The sequence below is a fragment of the Etheostoma spectabile genome, chromosome 15, assembly GCF_008692095.1.
Source record: "Etheostoma spectabile isolate EspeVRDwgs_2016 chromosome 15, UIUC_Espe_1.0, whole genome shotgun sequence".
Taxonomy (NCBI): domain Eukaryota; kingdom Metazoa; phylum Chordata; class Actinopteri; order Perciformes; family Percidae; genus Etheostoma; species Etheostoma spectabile.
Genome location: NC_045747.1, coordinates 11,502,953 through 11,520,790, shown reverse-complemented (window position 1 = coordinate 11,520,790; position 17,838 = coordinate 11,502,953). Strand labels below are relative to the sequence as shown.

The 17,838-nt window shown below is 42.3% G+C and overlaps 2 protein-coding genes across 7 annotated transcripts in view; one reads left to right on the top strand and one right to left on the bottom strand.

The window, feature by feature from the left end:
- Positions 1–303: 303 nt before the first annotated feature.
- On the top strand, positions 304–4,481 carry nr5a5 (nuclear receptor subfamily 5, group A, member 5). The gene is made up of 7 exons (XM_032538569.1): positions 304–557; positions 1,220–1,335; positions 1,551–1,692; positions 1,973–2,721; positions 2,893–3,012; positions 3,150–3,297; positions 3,482–4,481. Exons 1-7 carry the CDS (start codon positions 458–460, stop codon positions 3,727–3,729), a joined length of 1,623 nt encoding a protein of 540 aa, XP_032394460.1. The 5' UTR covers positions 304–457; the 3' UTR covers positions 3,730–4,481.
- Positions 4,482–5,947: 1,466 nt separating this feature from the next.
- camsap3 (calmodulin regulated spectrin-associated protein family, member 3) overlaps positions 5,948–17,838 on the bottom strand; it is a 22,474-nt gene continuing 10,583 nt past the window's right edge. Inside the window, exons 3-18 of one of the 6 annotated variants that reach the window (XM_032538532.1) lie at positions 13,478–13,618; positions 13,140–13,220; positions 12,709–12,741; positions 11,813–11,951; positions 11,587–11,726; positions 11,407–11,491; positions 11,279–11,327; positions 11,135–11,190; positions 10,795–10,867; positions 8,578–10,708; positions 8,336–8,460; positions 7,745–8,037; positions 7,545–7,638; positions 6,970–7,088; positions 6,755–6,873; positions 5,948–6,630 (exon numbers count right to left, since the gene is read on the bottom strand). In XM_032538532.1, the coding sequence (XP_032394423.1) occupies positions 6,331–6,630; positions 6,755–6,873; positions 6,970–7,088; positions 7,545–7,638; positions 7,745–8,037; positions 8,336–8,460; positions 8,578–10,708; positions 10,795–10,867; positions 11,135–11,190; positions 11,279–11,327; positions 11,407–11,491; positions 11,587–11,726; positions 11,813–11,951; positions 12,709–12,741; positions 13,140–13,220; positions 13,478–13,618 (3,978 nt within the window). In that variant the 3' untranslated portion in view covers positions 5,948–6,330. The remainder of the gene's footprint in view (positions 6,631–6,754; positions 6,874–6,969; positions 7,089–7,544; positions 7,639–7,744; positions 8,038–8,335; positions 8,461–8,577; positions 10,709–10,794; positions 10,868–11,134; positions 11,191–11,278; positions 11,328–11,406; positions 11,492–11,586; positions 11,727–11,812; positions 11,952–12,708; positions 12,742–13,139; positions 13,221–13,477; positions 13,619–17,838) is intronic. The other 5 variants (XM_032538535.1, XM_032538533.1, XM_032538536.1 and 2 more) reach the window with 5 other exon arrangements.

The following is a 17,838-nucleotide window of genomic DNA, read 5'->3' as shown; positions in this document are numbered from 1 at the left end:
AAACCTTCTGTGTACTTTTTAAACCACTGCACACATTGCAATACAATACATAATGATAATGCAGGAATTAACATGAAATCTAAATGTCTTTACATTTGACTGTGATTAATTACACTCTTTAGTGGACTCTCATCTAATCAGCTAAGCTCTAGATCTCAATGATACTGGAGTGCTTCCACTACGGTAACATTCCAGCAGGTGGATATTTTACTGTTTACCACTGTTTGGCTGGCCGACTGACGTACTGAGTAGGAGTGCCAATCAGGAGAGGTTTTATGACACGGACTACAGATCGAAGTCCACTTGTGGGCCTCAAACAACCATCAGTCCACCTGGGCTGTTAAGCCTGCCAGACGGCCTTTCTGTGGCTCTCCTGGGGTGTCTGTCTGGTGTCTTGATCTCTGCAACAATGAAGATCAGGCTGGACTCACTCTGAAGCTCATGTCCTATAGCCAGAATGGACCTAACTGATTATCACCCACAGCAGCCACAGCAACTTGTCCACCACCCTGGCAATAACCCAGAGGATCTGTTAATTTTGGAAGGATCATCAACATGTGAGTATAAGATTGTTGAGGTTGAGATTGATAGTGCCCTCCTAGTCAAGCCTCGGAAAAACATAAACATGTTTAAACATCTTACTTTAAGGTTGGTGTATGAACTGTGTCTGGAAATGTATGTAATGAAGTGGTAGAGAAATTACATCGATAAGCCACATTCACAGTAGTAAAGGCTTGAACATGGATCCCAGTTGTGTCATAACCAATGATCTCTAGGACTTATGTAACAGTCATATCTGTGATCATAGTCAAGCAAATCAAACTGAGTGATAAGGTAGTGTTGGTAACAGAGTGATCATCCTGCACAGCTATTCTCTCAACAGTTGAGTATTAAATCACATTAGATGACACACTTGCTGTATATCAGCAGCAATATTATAACTCAAATCTGACAGCATTTCTGAAAGAAGTTAATTCACGGTTGGCATCTCTGCACTTTACTAAAAGTAAAGAAGGAAAAAAGAATAGAAAACAGGAACAGGAAAGAAGATTGTAGCAGGATTTGCTCTCTGGAGCATGTAGTGTTGTCAGTGGCTAACAATTCCCAATTAAAAACCAACACTTTATTTCATATCTTGTTCCACATTGGCCGCCTTCAGTATTCAAAGTTTTTTATCATACATTTGACATTCAGTGTTAATTGTGGTGTCATTCTCCAGCTCAGGAATTTAAGACAGAGCAAGACAGCAGACCAGAGTCAGAGGAGAGCTGTCCCATCTGTGAAGACAAAGTGTCAGGATACCACTATGGACTGCTCACTTGTGAAAGCTGCAAGGTAAGGGACAGGGGTTTTGACAGTCCATGGAAAGGTATGTATCCTCTAACAGCACCATACTTTGGTCTTGTAGTACAAACCAAATAGCCATATTCAACTACTATGATTTGTGACGCATATTTTATATTATCACCCAGGATTGTCTTGTGATGTGCAGAGAATGAAGCAACAGGGTTACAGTGTCTCTCTCTCTCTCTCTCTCTCTCTGTCTGCAGGGCTTCTTTAAACGCTCAGTGCAGAATAACAAGCATTACACCTGTGCAGAACAACAGAGCTGCCCCATGAACCTTTTGCAGAGGAAACGTTGTCCTTCCTGCCGCTTCCAAAAGTGTTTGGCAGTGGGCATGAAGAGAGAAGGTACAGTAAACTGCCCCCACCTCACACACAGAAACATACACACTCAGGCCTTTGTACTTTTCTTCTGCTCCATTGGGACATGCTTGTTCTATTCTCCCATATAGCTTATCTAAGTCATAAACCAGTGTTTTAATGACCCAGATTATAAATGATGACTTTGTATCTGAGCCCTAAACAAATGTAGTTGGCATATTAACAGTTTTATAAACTAAATCCTCCAAGCCAATGTCTGAAATCTTGTTGAGAAACCTTGATGATTTGTTTCATGTTCTTTCCACAGCGGTAAGAGCAGATCGCATGAGAGGTGGAAGGAATAAATTTGGACCTCTATACCGGCGGGACAGGCAGAGAAAACAGCAAAAGGTGTATCACCAGGCAAATACTACTCTCTACAGGATTAAAATGGAAACAACTCAAATACACCGGCCAACAGCTCCAAATGACCCTCACCGAATGATCAGTCACACAAGTGCTCCATTGTTTTCTGAGGCTTTTCATCAGTCCCACATGTTATCCTCTGGCATGGGGCAGTTGGCTGCGCCCATGTCTCTGGACTGCACTATGAACGCAGACAGGATGCTCAACCCTCTATCGCTGCCCTACCCTGGACTGTACCATTGCACCTTCCCTGGATACCTCCAGGAGAAAGGAGTAATGCCTTACAGCCCACCTTATGCAAACTACGTGCACCCAAATCCGAACAATTCAATCACACCTAAAAGCAGACCAGCATCATCCCTCTGCTCAACACCAAGCTCAACCACCACTTTTCCCCAGACTCCCACCCAAATCCTAGACACCCCCTCATCGGCCACTCTTACAACCAACTTCCTAAGCCAACTTCTGGAGGGGGATCAGGATGAGAGCCAGTTGTGTGCCAAGGTCCTTGCAAGTCTGCAGAAAGAACAGGCCAATCGAGGCAAACATGACCGCCTAAATACATTCAGCATCATGTGCAAAATGGCTGACCAGACTCTGTTTGGGCTTGTGGAGTGGGCTAGGAACAGTGCACTTTTCAAGGAGCTCAAGGTGATTATTCATAAAATTATAGAGTTACATCATCCATTTTCGCAATAGTAGAAAATAGTTTGAGCAGACCCATGGCATTTACTCTTTGCTATATGTTGGGTGCTTACTAGATGAAAGATCGTAACCTTTAATTTGCAACTACATACGATAAATTGTTTATGCTTCTGACAGGTAGAGGACCAGATGGTGCTGCTGCAGAGCTGTTGGAGTGAGTTGTTGGTCCTGGATCACCTCTGTAGACAGGTGACCTACAGTAAAGAGGGCTGCATATATCTGGTTACTGGACAACAGGTAGGGTTTAACTTTAACAGCACAGAATGCAGAATTATTATGATCATCAAAATGTCTTTGGATAGAACATTATGTGTCGTTTTGGGTTGCACAGAAAGTTGAATTCTGATCACCACCTTTCTCTCATTCTGATGCAGATTGAGGTGTCAATCATCATCTCTCAAGCTGGGGTGGCGCTGAGCAGCCTGGTATCGAGGACCCAGGATTTGGTGTCCAAACTGAAGGCATTCCAGTTGGACAGACATGAGTTTGTCTGTCTCAAATACTTGGTGCTTTTCAACCCTGGTGAGCTTTTCCTTTTAAAAGTCTAGTAAGATTTGACCCTTTATAGAAGAGACAAATCAGACGTAGCTTTTTGATCAACTCTGTGACCTTTAACTTGTAATTTTTATGTTAGTCTTGCATAAAGCTGCTGTTGATGGTGTGTCCGTGTATTTATTGTGTGTGTCATATTTTTTCTGTTCTCTAGATGTGAAGTCAGTGCAGAGCCGCAGGCAGGTGGAGCAGACACAAGAGAGGGTGAACAGGGCCCTGATGGAGCACACCCAACAGAGTCATCCGAGACACTCAGACAAGTTTGGCCAGCTGTTGCTCCGGCTTCCTGAAGTGCGCAGCATTAGCTTGCAGGTTGAGGAGTATTTGTACCAGCGCCATCTTCTGGGAGATTTGCCCTGTAACTCTCTACTCACCGAGATGCTGCACACTAAGCACAGCTGAAAAAATGCTGCTGTATCTTCAAGCCTTGGTGACAAGACTGGCAAAGCCTGAGTTTTATCATGGAAATTTTGTACCTTCTTTTTGGCCTTTAAGACCCAACTATGTTTTTTACTTTTAGTAATTGTTGCAAATAGTATAAAGGCATGCTTTATGTAACAATGACATGAAAAACATGTGATCCAGGATCAATAGTGAAGGGAAATATTTAGTACACCAAGTGCCCATCATCAACAGTATTAACACAGCCAAACAGCCCAGTAAATATTTGTTTCGGTCAGTATTGTTGGATACTACCATGTTTTTATTAGGTAGGAAGAGCCTAACCATGTATGAACACAAGAAAAATTCCTCATTAAATAATAAATCTGGTTTCTGAATATTCCAATGTGTATTCAAAACCCATAACTGAATTTACTCAAGCGTGTTAAACACAACTTGCTTTTGCAGTATCCAACAGAAAAGCTTTTTTCTGCAGGAAGACTTTGCTTTTACTCATCGGCTAGTAGTAAAACTGATATCATCTACATCCAAAATTATAATAACTAACCATGCAAATTGAACTATACATGTGGGAATGACAAAACATAGATGGTAATGATTTAAAAGAATTTTTATTTGTCTGGTCCAGTTGCCAAGTCAATTTATGAAATGATCATACATAATGTGCTGGCACAGATTTGATAACAGAAGAGAAAGAAAACAACATAAATGTTATGACAACTATGAAATGAATGAGAGACTTACCACCTTAAGAAAAAAAGACTTAAGTAGAAACTAAACATCAAATGCACCATCTAATGCAAACCAAATAAATACACCTCCGGATGATGTGTGGATTTCTAGGGGAGAATTGCACAGAATGAAAATATGTTTAACTACCACATACTACTCTTTACAAACACATAAATAAACATCCACTATTTCCATATGCACTCCCATCACTCACACTTTTAATCAATCGTCTTTTTCCTACATGTTGCTCCTGACATTTTTTCACATCTGTATCGGAATCTCATTCACACAACACATTTGTTGGAGGCAGCCAGTGGTTTGAAAGGAGACAGCTGGACCATGGCAGCTGCTGTAGTGCTAAAGACTGCAGAAGAGGGGCCCAAGGCCAATTTCCTACAGGTTTTGTGATGATATTAACCTGATCACAAGAAACTGCAGGTGTAAGTGTTTTTCCTAACAGCATGGACGCACTGGCAAAAAACTGGTTTATTTTAGCATCTTACATTCCCCCAGTTATACACAAAGGAGTCCCTTGAGATTATGAGGGGGAAGATGAGGGCTGTTACAGTCCAGAATGATCCTTCATCCATAAACCTCAGACAGGGAATCATAATAGGAAACATACTCCTAGTGACCTAAAGGATTTATTAATCCCTAGACAAAAGTTTACAGTTTGACCATTTCTTTTCATTCTTCTACACTCATTCTTATCTCAAACATACATCTCACTAATGCTTAAGCAGCAGGCTAGCTTATTCGCAGCTTACAAAAAGGTCAACTTACTTTTTACAAATCATTGTCAAAAAAAAATCAAAGTAATCAGCATTCAGTATATATTAAATCAGCATTGATTATCATTTTCACACAGAGCTGTATCCAGGTAATGGTAAAGCCCTCCTTCATGTTTCCAGTATTGTTTTTCAAGACAAGCTCAGATAACATCTCAATTTATCACATTGAAAATGAGAAAGCAAGTTAAGAGGAAGAAGTCACATGAATTTCATTCTTTGTTCAGCTCTCAAAGGCTGAAGCGATTGAAAAAAATCATGTCAAAATAGTATAAAAAAACATCCAGATGTCTACAGCTGAAGGAGTTGGAATGGAGTGGAAAGCGCAAATTTTGGGGCACGGGCAGTAGTTAGGTGTTCAAGTCCATTGACGACCACAGTAGCCACCTCCAGTGCAGCCCAGAGGAACCACCCACTATTTTCTGATCCTGACCAACCAATGAAAACACCCTTGAATGGAATGAGTGGTTAGTGTGTGCCCTACATTCATGAGAGCAGCAATACCTGCTATTCGTTTTCAGCCAAGTTTTCTTATCAGAACTGAGAGCTGAGCCACTCATCTCTGTAGACTGGAGAGAGAATGAGCTCTGGAAGAAGAAAAGGCAGCAAAAGGAAAAAGCAAGCATAATTGAGTGGGGCGGGAACTACTCTGGCCCAAAATACTGCTGTGTGGGCAAAGGCAGTGTGGTTGTCCCCTCTTTTTCTTACCTAAGAGTTGCAAAAACGACTCCAGGGCAGGGTAAGGCAAGGCATGAGGAGGCAGGGTGCAAGGGAAAGTTAATTCTTCATCCAAACAGAATCAATCGCATTATGTTTAACAATCTAGGTAGAGACAATCAGAAGCCCTCAAGAGAACTGTAACTACATGGCTGAGTGAGTGATTGGCCCTTTCTCTTGGCATGTATAGTTGACTAGATTGTTCTTAGAGTCCAGGTTGATTACTGGCCAAAAAACACTGCTAGATTAACTGGGTAATGCCTCTCAAGTGCCTCTCTGGCCAAAATAGAGGACAATAGGAGTGCAGTTGGGAGTTGGTTCCCTGAAAGGTAACATCTTTACCCATCTTCACCCATAACTGACATTATTTGGGGGTGCCAAGCTTCTTGGGAGTTCCAGGGCGCTTTTGCCAAAAGTGACCAGGGATGGTGAAGGCGTCAACACTCATTGACATAGTTTTGGACGGGATGACAGTGAACTGTTTGCGGTCAGAGCTGTACTTGTAAATGGACTCAACCATCTCGGGTGCGATGATCCGGGGGCCAATGCCAGTGAGTCGTACCATCTCCTCAGTTTCAGGGTTCATGGTGTAAACTGCTCTGAATTGACAGCTGGTATCTCTGAAAAGGATGAGGAAGTGGTTGGCCGTGCTTGTCTCCATTTCCTGAAGAGGGAGTGACAAAAAATTAAACACAAGGTGAGTGCAGCTGGGGACAGAGATCACAGTCCCTTATAGCCTAGTTAGGGTGGACCATTTTGTTGGACTCTGACACAGAAGGATGGCTTACCTCTACAATCTTGTTTTTCTGTGGTTCATTGACCTTGCCAGCCAGGCAGCAGCGGGTGATAGCATTATGGATGATGAACTTGTTAGACTTAAAGCTAGGCTCCTTATACAGCTTTGGTCCTGCAAGACAACATTTCCAAATGCATTAAGCCAACAAAACAGTGCCTACTGGATTCAATTTTCATAATCTAGTTTGGTATGGAATCGATCACTGACCTGTGTATTCTGGGATTGAGGCAGGGGAGGAAATAGTTGAGCCATTCTCCCAATCCTTCTCTCCATTGTGAGCACTCGTACGTCTTGGTGACATTAGCCGAGAGGGAGAGTGTGAACGGCTAGAGGGAGTAAAAAAAAAAGAGGCGAGTGAAGAAAACGAGTTATAGATCTTGAGTTTACCTTTGCCCCTGATAACAGCAAACACAAAACCTGTAGTTGGTATACAATTATACATAAACACACATATAAAAAATTTCACAATTCAATACTGATTTTTAGGCTCAAGAATCGATTCACAATCTAAATGACTGAAAAGATGATTCTCAATTAAAAAATGATTCACAGTATGTAAATGTAGTTACTTTTCCCATGTGATAGTATACACGTCGTTACAAAAAAACATAACAAAAACACCCCTATTATAGAAAACATTTATGTGTAAAATACTTTTCTTCAGGACTTAAAATAATCTTGTTGTAAAAATAATCAGAACACTGTTTTAGGCTGAATTATGTGCCTACCAATTTCCAAGCATGTATTAAGAAAATACAAGCCATTGTCACTGTGCAGGTTACCTGGGGGACTTCCTGACACTCAGGCTTCCAGAGTCATTAGCCATGGAGGAAAGGTTCATGGTTGACTGGGAGTACACCTTGTTCAGCCTGGAGCCTAGAAGGAGGAAAAAGAAATGACAATGAAAAACCAAATACGTGTTTGTGTGTGTAGGAGGAGGGCATACAAAGACTAGTTGTGGATAAACTTCAGAACTATTTACCCATGAAACCCTTGGCAGGGCTATGAGAGAGGACGGAGTCATCTCTGAACACAGTCTTGGGTCTCTGCTTCTTGACACCGCGAACCGTGGTGGGTTTCTGCCTCAGAACCTTGTCCAAGTCTTCCATGATCTTGAGCTGATGTCTCCTCTCATACTCCTGCCGAGTGAAGTCTCCTCTGCGCTGGGGAGTCCCCTCGACTGGCGGGGTGCATGATGGTGGAGGGGTACCTGGAGTCTGGGGTCTGTCCTCACTCTTGTTCCCCCAGCCTTCAATGTTCATCCACTGAGGCTTGCTAAAAGTACAGAAAGATAATGTGTAAAACTTTCAATGTGTGACATTGACATTGCAAAATCAATGATAAAAACATGATCCTAATGTATCAGACAAGTGATCGCAACAATTTGTGTAATTCATTAAACACAGGACAACAAATCAGTAAATAATCATCATCATCATCATCATCATCATCATCATCATCATCATCAGTTATGTGCTGCAAAAACTGCAATTTTAATTCAGATAATAAATGCTACAGTCTTCATTTGGTTACAAATACAGATATTTGAATCTAAAATATAAAAAAGTCTCACCTGGATTCTTTTTCTTTTTCCTGCTCAAGTTTGCGTCTTTTCATCTCTTCTGCTCTCTTCTGCTGTTTCTCCAGCAAAGCTGCTCTTCGCTGGGCCATTTCGTCCTCCGGTCGCTCCTTTTCATCCTAATAATAAAGACAAAAATAAAAAAGGTATGAATGCACTGACCTTACACAAATAGCCTAACCTAGATCTAAACATTTTAAGAAAAGCATGTACAGTAATAACAATCAGTCGCCTACCTTGAAAAAGAAACCAACCCCTCCTTTCCCCTCTTGCTCTGTCCGGTCACTCATTGAGTCAGAGAAAGCGTCAGGTACTTGGTCCTCCCCCTCCCCATCTCCACGCAGAGCAGACAGCGAGATCTCTATCAGGCTACTGCGTTTGCCATTTGACATCCCTGCAGGGACGTCACTCTCAAAGGAACACTCTGATGGGGCACCAGAGCTGCAGCCCCCATGTAAATGGCCTTCCTTGTGAGCCAAAGTACCATGTGAGGGCCCGGCCTCCAGGTCCATGCTAAATATACTATGATCGTCATTGGAGCCTACTGACAATGCGTCATCTGCAGTAGGACGGGGCGTCACGGCAGGAGTTGGTAAAGGGTTCACAGTCGTCGTGGGGACAGGAGTTGGTCCAGATGAGCGCAGCTCATCTAGGCGGTCAGAGTCACCAATGGAGAATGAGGACAAATTCTGGTCTTGGGATTGCCAGGGATGTACACGACGAAGGTGGGGAATGCGGTCCACGTTTTTAGGTGCAGTGATAATCCTTGACAGGGTTGGGACCTTATTGTCCACGGGACGATTATGTTGGTGGTGTTTGGGGCTTTTAGGGGGCACAGATTGAGCTCTACGATGGACTTTAGGGGATTTAGGAGGAGGGGTGTGGTTTGTGATTTTGTGGGATGGAGACGGAGAGGAGAAGGCTGAATTAAAATCTCGGGTGGTTTCACGCGACATGCGTGCAGCGGCTGGGGTGGCGGTTTTAGGGCTGGCTGGAATTACCCAGGATTTGTTGATGGCATCTACAGGTTTCTTTGTGATTAGGTGGTTCTGCTGCTCGGTGAGCCGCTGCATGTCACTTTGCAGAGAGCTAAGAGCTGCAGTCAGCTTGGATACAGCATTGTTATAGTCCCCTAGTGGAGCTACCATTTTCTCACCAGGAGTCCCAGAGCCCTTCTCTCCTGGCGTACTGGCCCTTTCTTTGGAATGACTGGCCTGTTTGTTGATTTGAAGTCCTACTTTGACATTGCGGACATCCGCCACTGGGAGGTGCTGTTCATTTTGTTCCTGCTGTTCTTCCTCTTCCATTCGAGCTAGTCTTTCTTCCAGTGTCAAGCGAGAAAGGTCTTCTTCTGTGGATGAGGTGCTGACCTGGCCATCCCCTCCTTCCCCCTCCCCTTCATCCTCATGCTGCTCCTTCTTCAACTGCAGAAAGGCACTCTTCCCCAGTCTTTGCCGGTGCTTTGCAAAAATGGCCTCAATGCGTTTTTTCTGGGCTTCAATAGCCTTGCGCTTTTCTTCAAGGCGTGTTCCCAGCTCAGACATCTCATTATTGAGTTGTGGGCTCTTGCTGGGGCTTTCTTCAGACTTTTGTGCCATCATGGTCATCTGAGAAGAAGAAGAAGAGGGGGTGCTGGCTTTAGGAGATTCAATGATCTGCTTTTTTTTGCGTTCTGCAAAGCTGGTCATCTTTACACCACTATCAGACACCTCTTTGCCATTGCTTCTGACAGAGTGTGCACCAGCAGCCGGTGTGGTTGGTGTGGACTGGGCCTTTGGCAGGTCTTCTGATGCATCTGAGTCCACACTGCCATCTCTCAAGACAGAGTCATCATCTCGTGAACATTCAGAGGTGTTTCTAGTGCGAGTGGGCTCCCTGGACTCTCTTGTAGGCCGGTACATCATTCCTGAGCGCGTAGGGGCAGAGAAGCTGATGGGTGTTAAGTTGTTGTTATGTCGAGAACTAGCAGGTTCATCAGGAGAGTGGAGGTAGAAGCCATCAGGAGCACCATCAGGGTGTAAACGGGGTTCCATCTTGCTTTCGTTGTGGATAATTTGTAAAGCCTCTTCAATGGTAGGCAGCTCTCCTGTTTCACTTGCTGCAAGGCCATTCTCCTCTGCCAATTTTGGGATACTGGGAGTTTGGGTGGCCCAGGAAGCTCTATGTGGGCCATTGGGGCCAGGGGGTTTGCCTAAAAAATGGCTAAGGTCTTCAGGAGGGGTGAAGGGCGCCCGGGTCATGTTTTGGCCTGATGGGTTGAGTTGGTCTGAGCTCACAGAGCGGGTTATTACAGGGTTGCCCATCACAATGTCCACATCACTGTCCAGGCCAAAAGGAATGCTGAAGGATACTGCTGACAAAGGTCGGCTAAGAAGAAAAACAAAGCTAGAGTAAGTATACCAATATATATATTTTTAAAAAGGGTTTAAATGGTACTTATATACAAGTCCTACCTGAGAGGTTTCTTGCTCCATGTTTTTCCAACTCCTTCTATATGAGACATTGAGGTAGACTGAGTCAAAGATCCTGAGTACAATGGGACACACGCAGACACGTAAAGGCATGCACACCACACAGGGATGCACAAATCAAGCCATAAACCAATACCAAAATGAAAACATACTCTCCATAGCCATAGAAATAAGAAAACACAAAAACACAAATTACAACTAAAAGACAAACGAGGATTGAGGGAAACAGGTGAACCACATTGTTAAATAAGAAAAGAAAAAAAGAAACATATACAAAATACTGTAACTGTGCAGTGATTACAGGACACTGTCTTCATCTTACCTGACGCAGGAGAGGAGATGGGGAGGAAAGGCTTCTTGAAGATAGAAGGGGAGGTACTGTAAGGCAGAGAAGCAATCTTTCAGTTCAAACTAGAAAATATTCCAGACAACAAAAGGCAAAGTTATATTCAGAGAGCTTCTGTACCTGTTGCCACTCAAGCTACTTGGTGTTAATGGTGTGGATCCATCTAAAACTGAAAAAGAAAACCCCAATAAGACCTTATAACAGAAACTACTAGGATTACACAGTGAGACATAATTGGCAACACTTACCCAACGTGTCTATTGGCTGAACAAATTCTGGCCTCCGTACTTCAAACCAGTTAAGCAGTTCTGCTAGGAAGCTCAGCAAGTTGAGCTAAACAGAACAGTCAGGCATTAAAAATACAACACAGTTCTCAATATTTTTGTCTCAATCAGTTGAATACAGATCAGGAGTGTGAATCCAAGTACCTGAAGCTCCTGTGGGGTGTATAAAATGTCCTCCAGTGCCAAATGACAGCAGCTCTTCAGACAGCTGTCACAGAATTCATGGATGAATTGCAGATTGTATAGGCTGTCTGCTACAGACATGGACTCCTTCATACAAACATCTAACATAGACAGGGAAAAGGAGTTATACTGACAGAAACATGTGAAGTAGTGAAAAACTGTTTGTGGTTACAATCTTTGTTAGTACCTTCAAGTCTTAGCAGGCCAGGACAATAGTAATGTATGACAGCAGCTACAGCACAACCACTGGACAGGTCTTTGATTTCATTCACCACTGGAAAGATGGGCTTATATTTGGACTGTATTTTATCCTTCCTGTAGCGGAGCTAAAAACAAACAAAACAATCAATACTCCAGTGTGACCTTAATAGTACTTTGTTAAAGTTAATTTGTTAAATATTTGACACATTAGTTCATGTTAAAACCATCATCTAAGTCAGTTTCTTTTCAAAGTATGGGTGGAAACTCAAAAGACTTGAAAGTCTATACCCAGTGGGACACACTACAGAAAATGGTTTAAAAAGTTTTGCTGTATGAAAGTAAGAAATGAGAACAAATAATGCTCATGCTGAACAAATGGAAAATGCAAAGTGAGTGACTTAATAAGAGCAGAAAGAAGGAAGATTTTGTTGGAAGATAGTGGGACGAGTCTCAGGAGGTAAAAGACGGGAATAAAAAAATTCAGGTACAACTACAGTATATATACAAACAGCCCACTGTCTGCAGGGACCAGCTGACTAGAAGCCTGTCTCTATTAACCCCCATAGCCATTCACAAACAAACACACACCTCTGTTGCACATAGGACCAGAGGAACCGGTTGTACATGGCGGTTTCAAGGCTTGCTTGCTTGTGATTCATGCACAACTCGACTGTCAACAAGCATTGCCCCGCCCTTATGACGTTTATGCTGCAACGTGCACTTTAATGCAGATTAGGATGTGATACACACTAGCATTCTCACATCAGCATATGGAGAGAGAGAAAACACACCTGACCATCAGATATTTGCTGATAAATTTGATGAAGAAACTGGAGGGATGGAGGGACAGGGGGAAGGAGCAGAGGAAAGGAGGGAACTTACAGGAACAAGTTTCCAGTACCAGCGAGTAGGACACTGTTAGAAAGGAGGAGGTACAGGAAATAGAGAATAAAAAGGGAATGGAGAACAGGAGCACAAGGAGAGGTATTAAGCCTACAGTGGAAGAACTAGACAAACTAGAGGTTGTGATGACAGTACTTTCTTGAAATGACAAGACAACCTTGCTGACAAAGCAATGACGCTATCCTTAGTTTTATTGTGTCAACCAACACAGGTTGTGCTTGTAGAGTATGAGCAGGCCTACAGCTGAACCAGAAATATGAGCTTAAGAGAGAGAGAGAGAGAGAGAGAGAGAGAGAGAGAGAGAGAGAGAGAGAGAGAGAGAGAGAGAGAGAGAGAGAGAGAGAGAGAACTGAGTCCCCCAAAATCTCCAACAGATAATCATGTGTTTGGATGTGTAATGCAATACTCACAGAGGGTTGAACAGGTTGGGGCTCTGTAATGTCCTGCTCATTCTGGGCTTCTACAGTACATTCTCTTAACTTCTGGTTTAACTGAGAGCATGCAAAGAAGACAAAAATGGTTAAAACACATAGATCTTGGGTCTACATATATATTATGAGTTTAACTTTCTAAGACAGTATTACAAAGAATTACAGCATCCTTATTTATGTAGCTAAACAGGCCCTAGATCATCCACAACAGAGGTTCTAGAAAGAAAAAAACGTCTGAACAGTAAGTGATTTTCTGACAGGATACAATAAAGATGTGTGTTTGTAGAAGTATAATTTCTTTCTGGCTTGCTCCTTACTCTATTAATCCAATGAAGCAGAGCATCTTCCCAGCTGGAGGCTCCACCCAGTAGCTCAGCAGAACCACATGTCCTCACCGCAGTCACCGTCTCCATGGCTCCCACAGCCATCAGGGCATCTATCACTGCCAGGTGAGCACTCTGCACCAATCACATGGGAAAAGGAGAGGAACTGTAAGATGCAGGACCATTCACATTGAAGGCCAGAGAGCCCAGACAGCATCAGTCAAATACAGCTAACAACAATGCTGGACACTGACATTTTTACTGCTCTAGCATGGCACTGTTTACTGCAGAGCAGAGATCATCTCTAACTGCTGCAGCGCTACCATTTTTACCAGCAGCATCCTCTAGAGGTCACCAGAAGGCAAGCGTGAGTCAGCAGAAACACCGACAAGAGTTTTCAGCAAGCAAACGTACACGTTAGTAGATGTGAGTGAACTTTGGACCTTTGTACAATCATTAAGTTGTTAAATAAGCAATGGGCTTGTGATCTGATAACATGTGTGTCCCAGGACTGTCATTCCTCAGCTGCTTTACCTTTATTTGCCTTCTCCTCTGTATGCTTCCCTTCCCTTTTGCACAGGGAAATATTGCTGTATGACTCATGTGCAACAGACTACAGGATAAAATGAGATGTTGTAACTAGATCACCAGGAAGCACAACAATGAACAGTATTCTCTGTAAAAAGCGGGTGTTCCATGTCTTTTCTGTAGTTTTGGTGTATGAATGGGTTTGTCAGAGAGCATAATGAATAAAACATCTAATGAAGATATACTTTTCTACAATTAAATAATAACACAGTTATTCAACATATTTGACTTTACAAAGCATTTTTATCTGACAGACATTAAGTGTCTTTCGTAATACTTGTTGAGAGACTATTACTGATCACTTTCTAATGGCTAGAGCCCATTAAAATGCACCTCCAACATCATCAGCTCAGAGAGAGCGCTTTAACTCTATAAACCTGTTAGCGCATTAGAAGTTGTGTTTGGTTTGTGCCACGGGGCAACAACCAACAGTACTTTATATGTCTGACCTCCATATTGTAGTAAATTATACAGATACAATTTTAAGTGCATTGATTTATACAGACAATTGGCAAATAAATAAAATGCATTCTTGGGTTTATTCATGATTAAGCACTCCTATCATTTTTCTAGGTTTTTATGACTTTTTTCCCCAGGCAATTAAGATAATCCCCATATCTTGTAAATAAAGTTCTTGCTAGTTTTATAAAGCCTCCAAAGGACTATAGCTCATTAACTCATAAACAAAGTATGTAGGGCTAGAAAGACTGGGGGGGGGGAATGTTTGCCTGTGAGGTTATTCTAAAAAAAACAACAACAAAAAAAACACTTTGTATAGAGTAAATAGATTTAATGTATGATCCCTCTATTTTTGCCTCTTCCATATGTATCACTTTGAGATGCCAACCAACAGTCCTAATTGGCTTACGGCAACACGTTCTTTGTTATTATAATAATCAATTTAGGCCAACAGAGAGGACAGGCAAGTCACAAACAACGCATTCCTGTAATGGGGCCACTGCTTCAATCTTTAGTTTTGAGCCTAATCTGTGCAAATCAGTGCCTGTTCCCCTTAACTACTTACAAATTCCACTTTGGAGGCCAGACATTCTTCATCTAACTTCTTAAGTTGCCCTAGATGGGGGCTGGTGGCAGTGCAGCTGCGTGTATGAGCCCTGTCTGCATGTCTGCCTACTCAACCCTGAGTGAAAGTGCTGACCTGGGCAGACCCGGTGCTGTGGCGGGCAGGGCAGGCTATGCCAGCAAAGGCTTGTCAGATAGCATTGGGTCAAGCTCTCTGGATGTGCTGCAGTCAGTCACTGGGAGATGTGTGGCCCTGGCTGGCCTACCCACCCAACACTGTTGCCGTGACTAGGGCTGCTGCTTTTGTGTCTGACATGACTTGTCTGTTCAGTGGAAATGGCGTGCTATAGTGACTAGGGCTTTACAGAGCTAGCCACCATCTGACTGATTCAGAGCCTCTTACTTACAGGGATAATGAAACACAGTAAAGCTGGGCACAAATTCAATTAGATTTTATACCATGATTTTATGAATATATTGTATTATGGTTTTTACAAAATTCTGTAGTACAAAATAAAAATAATCCTGAGCAAATTAAGTTACTGTTTTGCATGTGTGAAGAGTTCTGTCTAAAACAACAAAAGACAGTTTATCAAAACATTAGATAATTTTTATTGATTTTATTCTATTGACTTTCAATGTTTAAAATCACAACTAGCAATATAAAACACATAGAACAACTAATAATTCTATGACAGTGTCAATCTAAACTAAGTATTATTATTATTATTATTACTGTTGATGATACCAGTATCGGGATAACCTCCAATACCGCCTAAAACACTAGTATCGGGTAAGTACTGGAGTTCATGCAGAGATTCAATACCAAATAATAAAGCCCTAAAAAAAAAATCTATGCTAAATATTTCATTTATGTTCTCTTTCCGTGATAACTGACTGTCAAACTGGATAATAAAAGAAAGTTCTGTGACATTCATGGTTTGTGTTTGTTCATTTTTCACAAAGAGTTTAACCTGAGCCAGCCCGACAGTAACAGAAATCATCTCACATCCCTACAGGGAGAGTAGTATACAGGTGTTAAAACATAAAGTATATAACACACTGGTATCGGATCAGTACTCGATATTGGCCGATACTCAAGTTCAGGTATCAGAATAGTGAAGTAAAAAATGGTATTGGACCATCTCTAATTACTGTAAAGTTATAATTTATGGCTGAGCTTTTGTACTGAATTGCATTCATTTTACAAGGGTAAATTAATGAGTGCATATCAAACTCACAGGATTGTGATCTAGATTTCAACCCTTTCTGTTCTCAGGTCTCTGAGGCCTGAGAACAAAAGAAACAGTCTGCTGCTAAATTGCGCAGGTAGCTGTGTTTTAAACACTCCAAGTGATTCAAGGTAGTCATGTATTTTTGCATTTAGCCACATCCAAGTTTAATCATAGGTTGGAGCTATTGTCACAATCTGAAAGGAGACAGGATTACAAGAGAGGGCAAAGGGAAATGAACCAGAAAAAAATGACAGAACTAGTAAAGGTGACCAACCCTGTTGTCATACCGTACAGTAGTTATTCAGAGGAGTGAATAGAGGGTGATTCATGACAAAAAGTGCAGAATGAAAGGGGAAGAAGTGGGGGTTGATAGTGGATTTCACGTTGCAGACCCAGTAGAGCTTGCAAAGCTAAATCACAAGTCTCCTTAATGAGAGGGGAGAGAGGAGCACCCAGCATAGAGCCTGCCAGATCACCATAACAACAAACCAGCTGACCCACAATGCATCTCAACACAAGTCTGACCGCAGCATTGCGCCGTGCCCCTGGCTTAGCACTGGCTCTTTGCTCAGAAACATCCAGCCGGGCAAACAGTTAGCACCCCTCAAACCAATGTAACAGAGGGAGGAAAAAAAGAATACTCCATCAATTGACCCCATCAACATGAAATCTTTATGGCTCTATTTGGCAAATCTTGCATATTCTGTATCAAACAAAGAAGGCAAAGGCATCTTGTTGATCATTAAGTGAGATTATGATGAGGGACACATCTGATTATGTCTGAAATATGACTTAACACCATCCCCCCCCTTCCCTGCCTGGTGGCGACTGAGGGGGAGACAAACAAGGGGATCAGGTAGGTCTGGGCCCCAGTAGGGGATTTTAGACAGGAGGTTCTCTCAAAGCACAACAATATGTATAGAAAATGTATGTTTAAGCAAGAAAATACCGTCTATAATAGCTGTACAGCAAACTTGTTTAACATACACTAGATAAATTAAACTACTACTCCACATTAACTTCTCATCAGCGAAGGCCCAAAGCAGAACAAATGGTGTAAAATGATGGTTATCATTTCTGATAGTCTGCCACTTCTATTTTCAACTAAGCTCCTGACTGATGCTCACTTGACCAAAAAGCTGCCAACACAGCAGTATGATTTAAGACAAAGTGTCAGTGCCTATCTAAAACCAACAGGGGACCGGGAAGAGGGACTGCTGCATTATGGCTACATGACTTACTTTGTCACTGTGGGAACACATGCTTAACCCCATTTCTAGTGCAATCCATATCAGTATGTTTGAAATGGAAAATGATGATTATATTCATTGCCAAAACCCATAATAAATTAATTTGTAACATGTTAGGTGCATGGTGAGTAAATTGTCATCTCTGGTGGGTCAACCAATCGTGGATGATGACATTAAATCTTGGCAGATTATCTTTAATCTGCGCACACACACACACACACACACACGCACGCACGCACGCACGCACGCACGCACGCAC

Coding starts and splice junctions, on each gene's coding strand:
- nr5a5 (XM_032538569.1), top strand. CDS start 458: ATGGACCTAACTGATTATCACCCACAGCAGCCACAGCAACTTGTCCAC. Junction 1,693..1,972: donor AGTGGGCATGAAGAGAGAAG/GTACAGTAAACT, acceptor TTCTTTCCACAG/CGGTAAGAGCAGATCGCATG. Junction 2,722..2,892: donor CACTTTTCAAGGAGCTCAAG/GTGATTATTCAT, acceptor TGCTTCTGACAG/GTAGAGGACCAGATGGTGCT.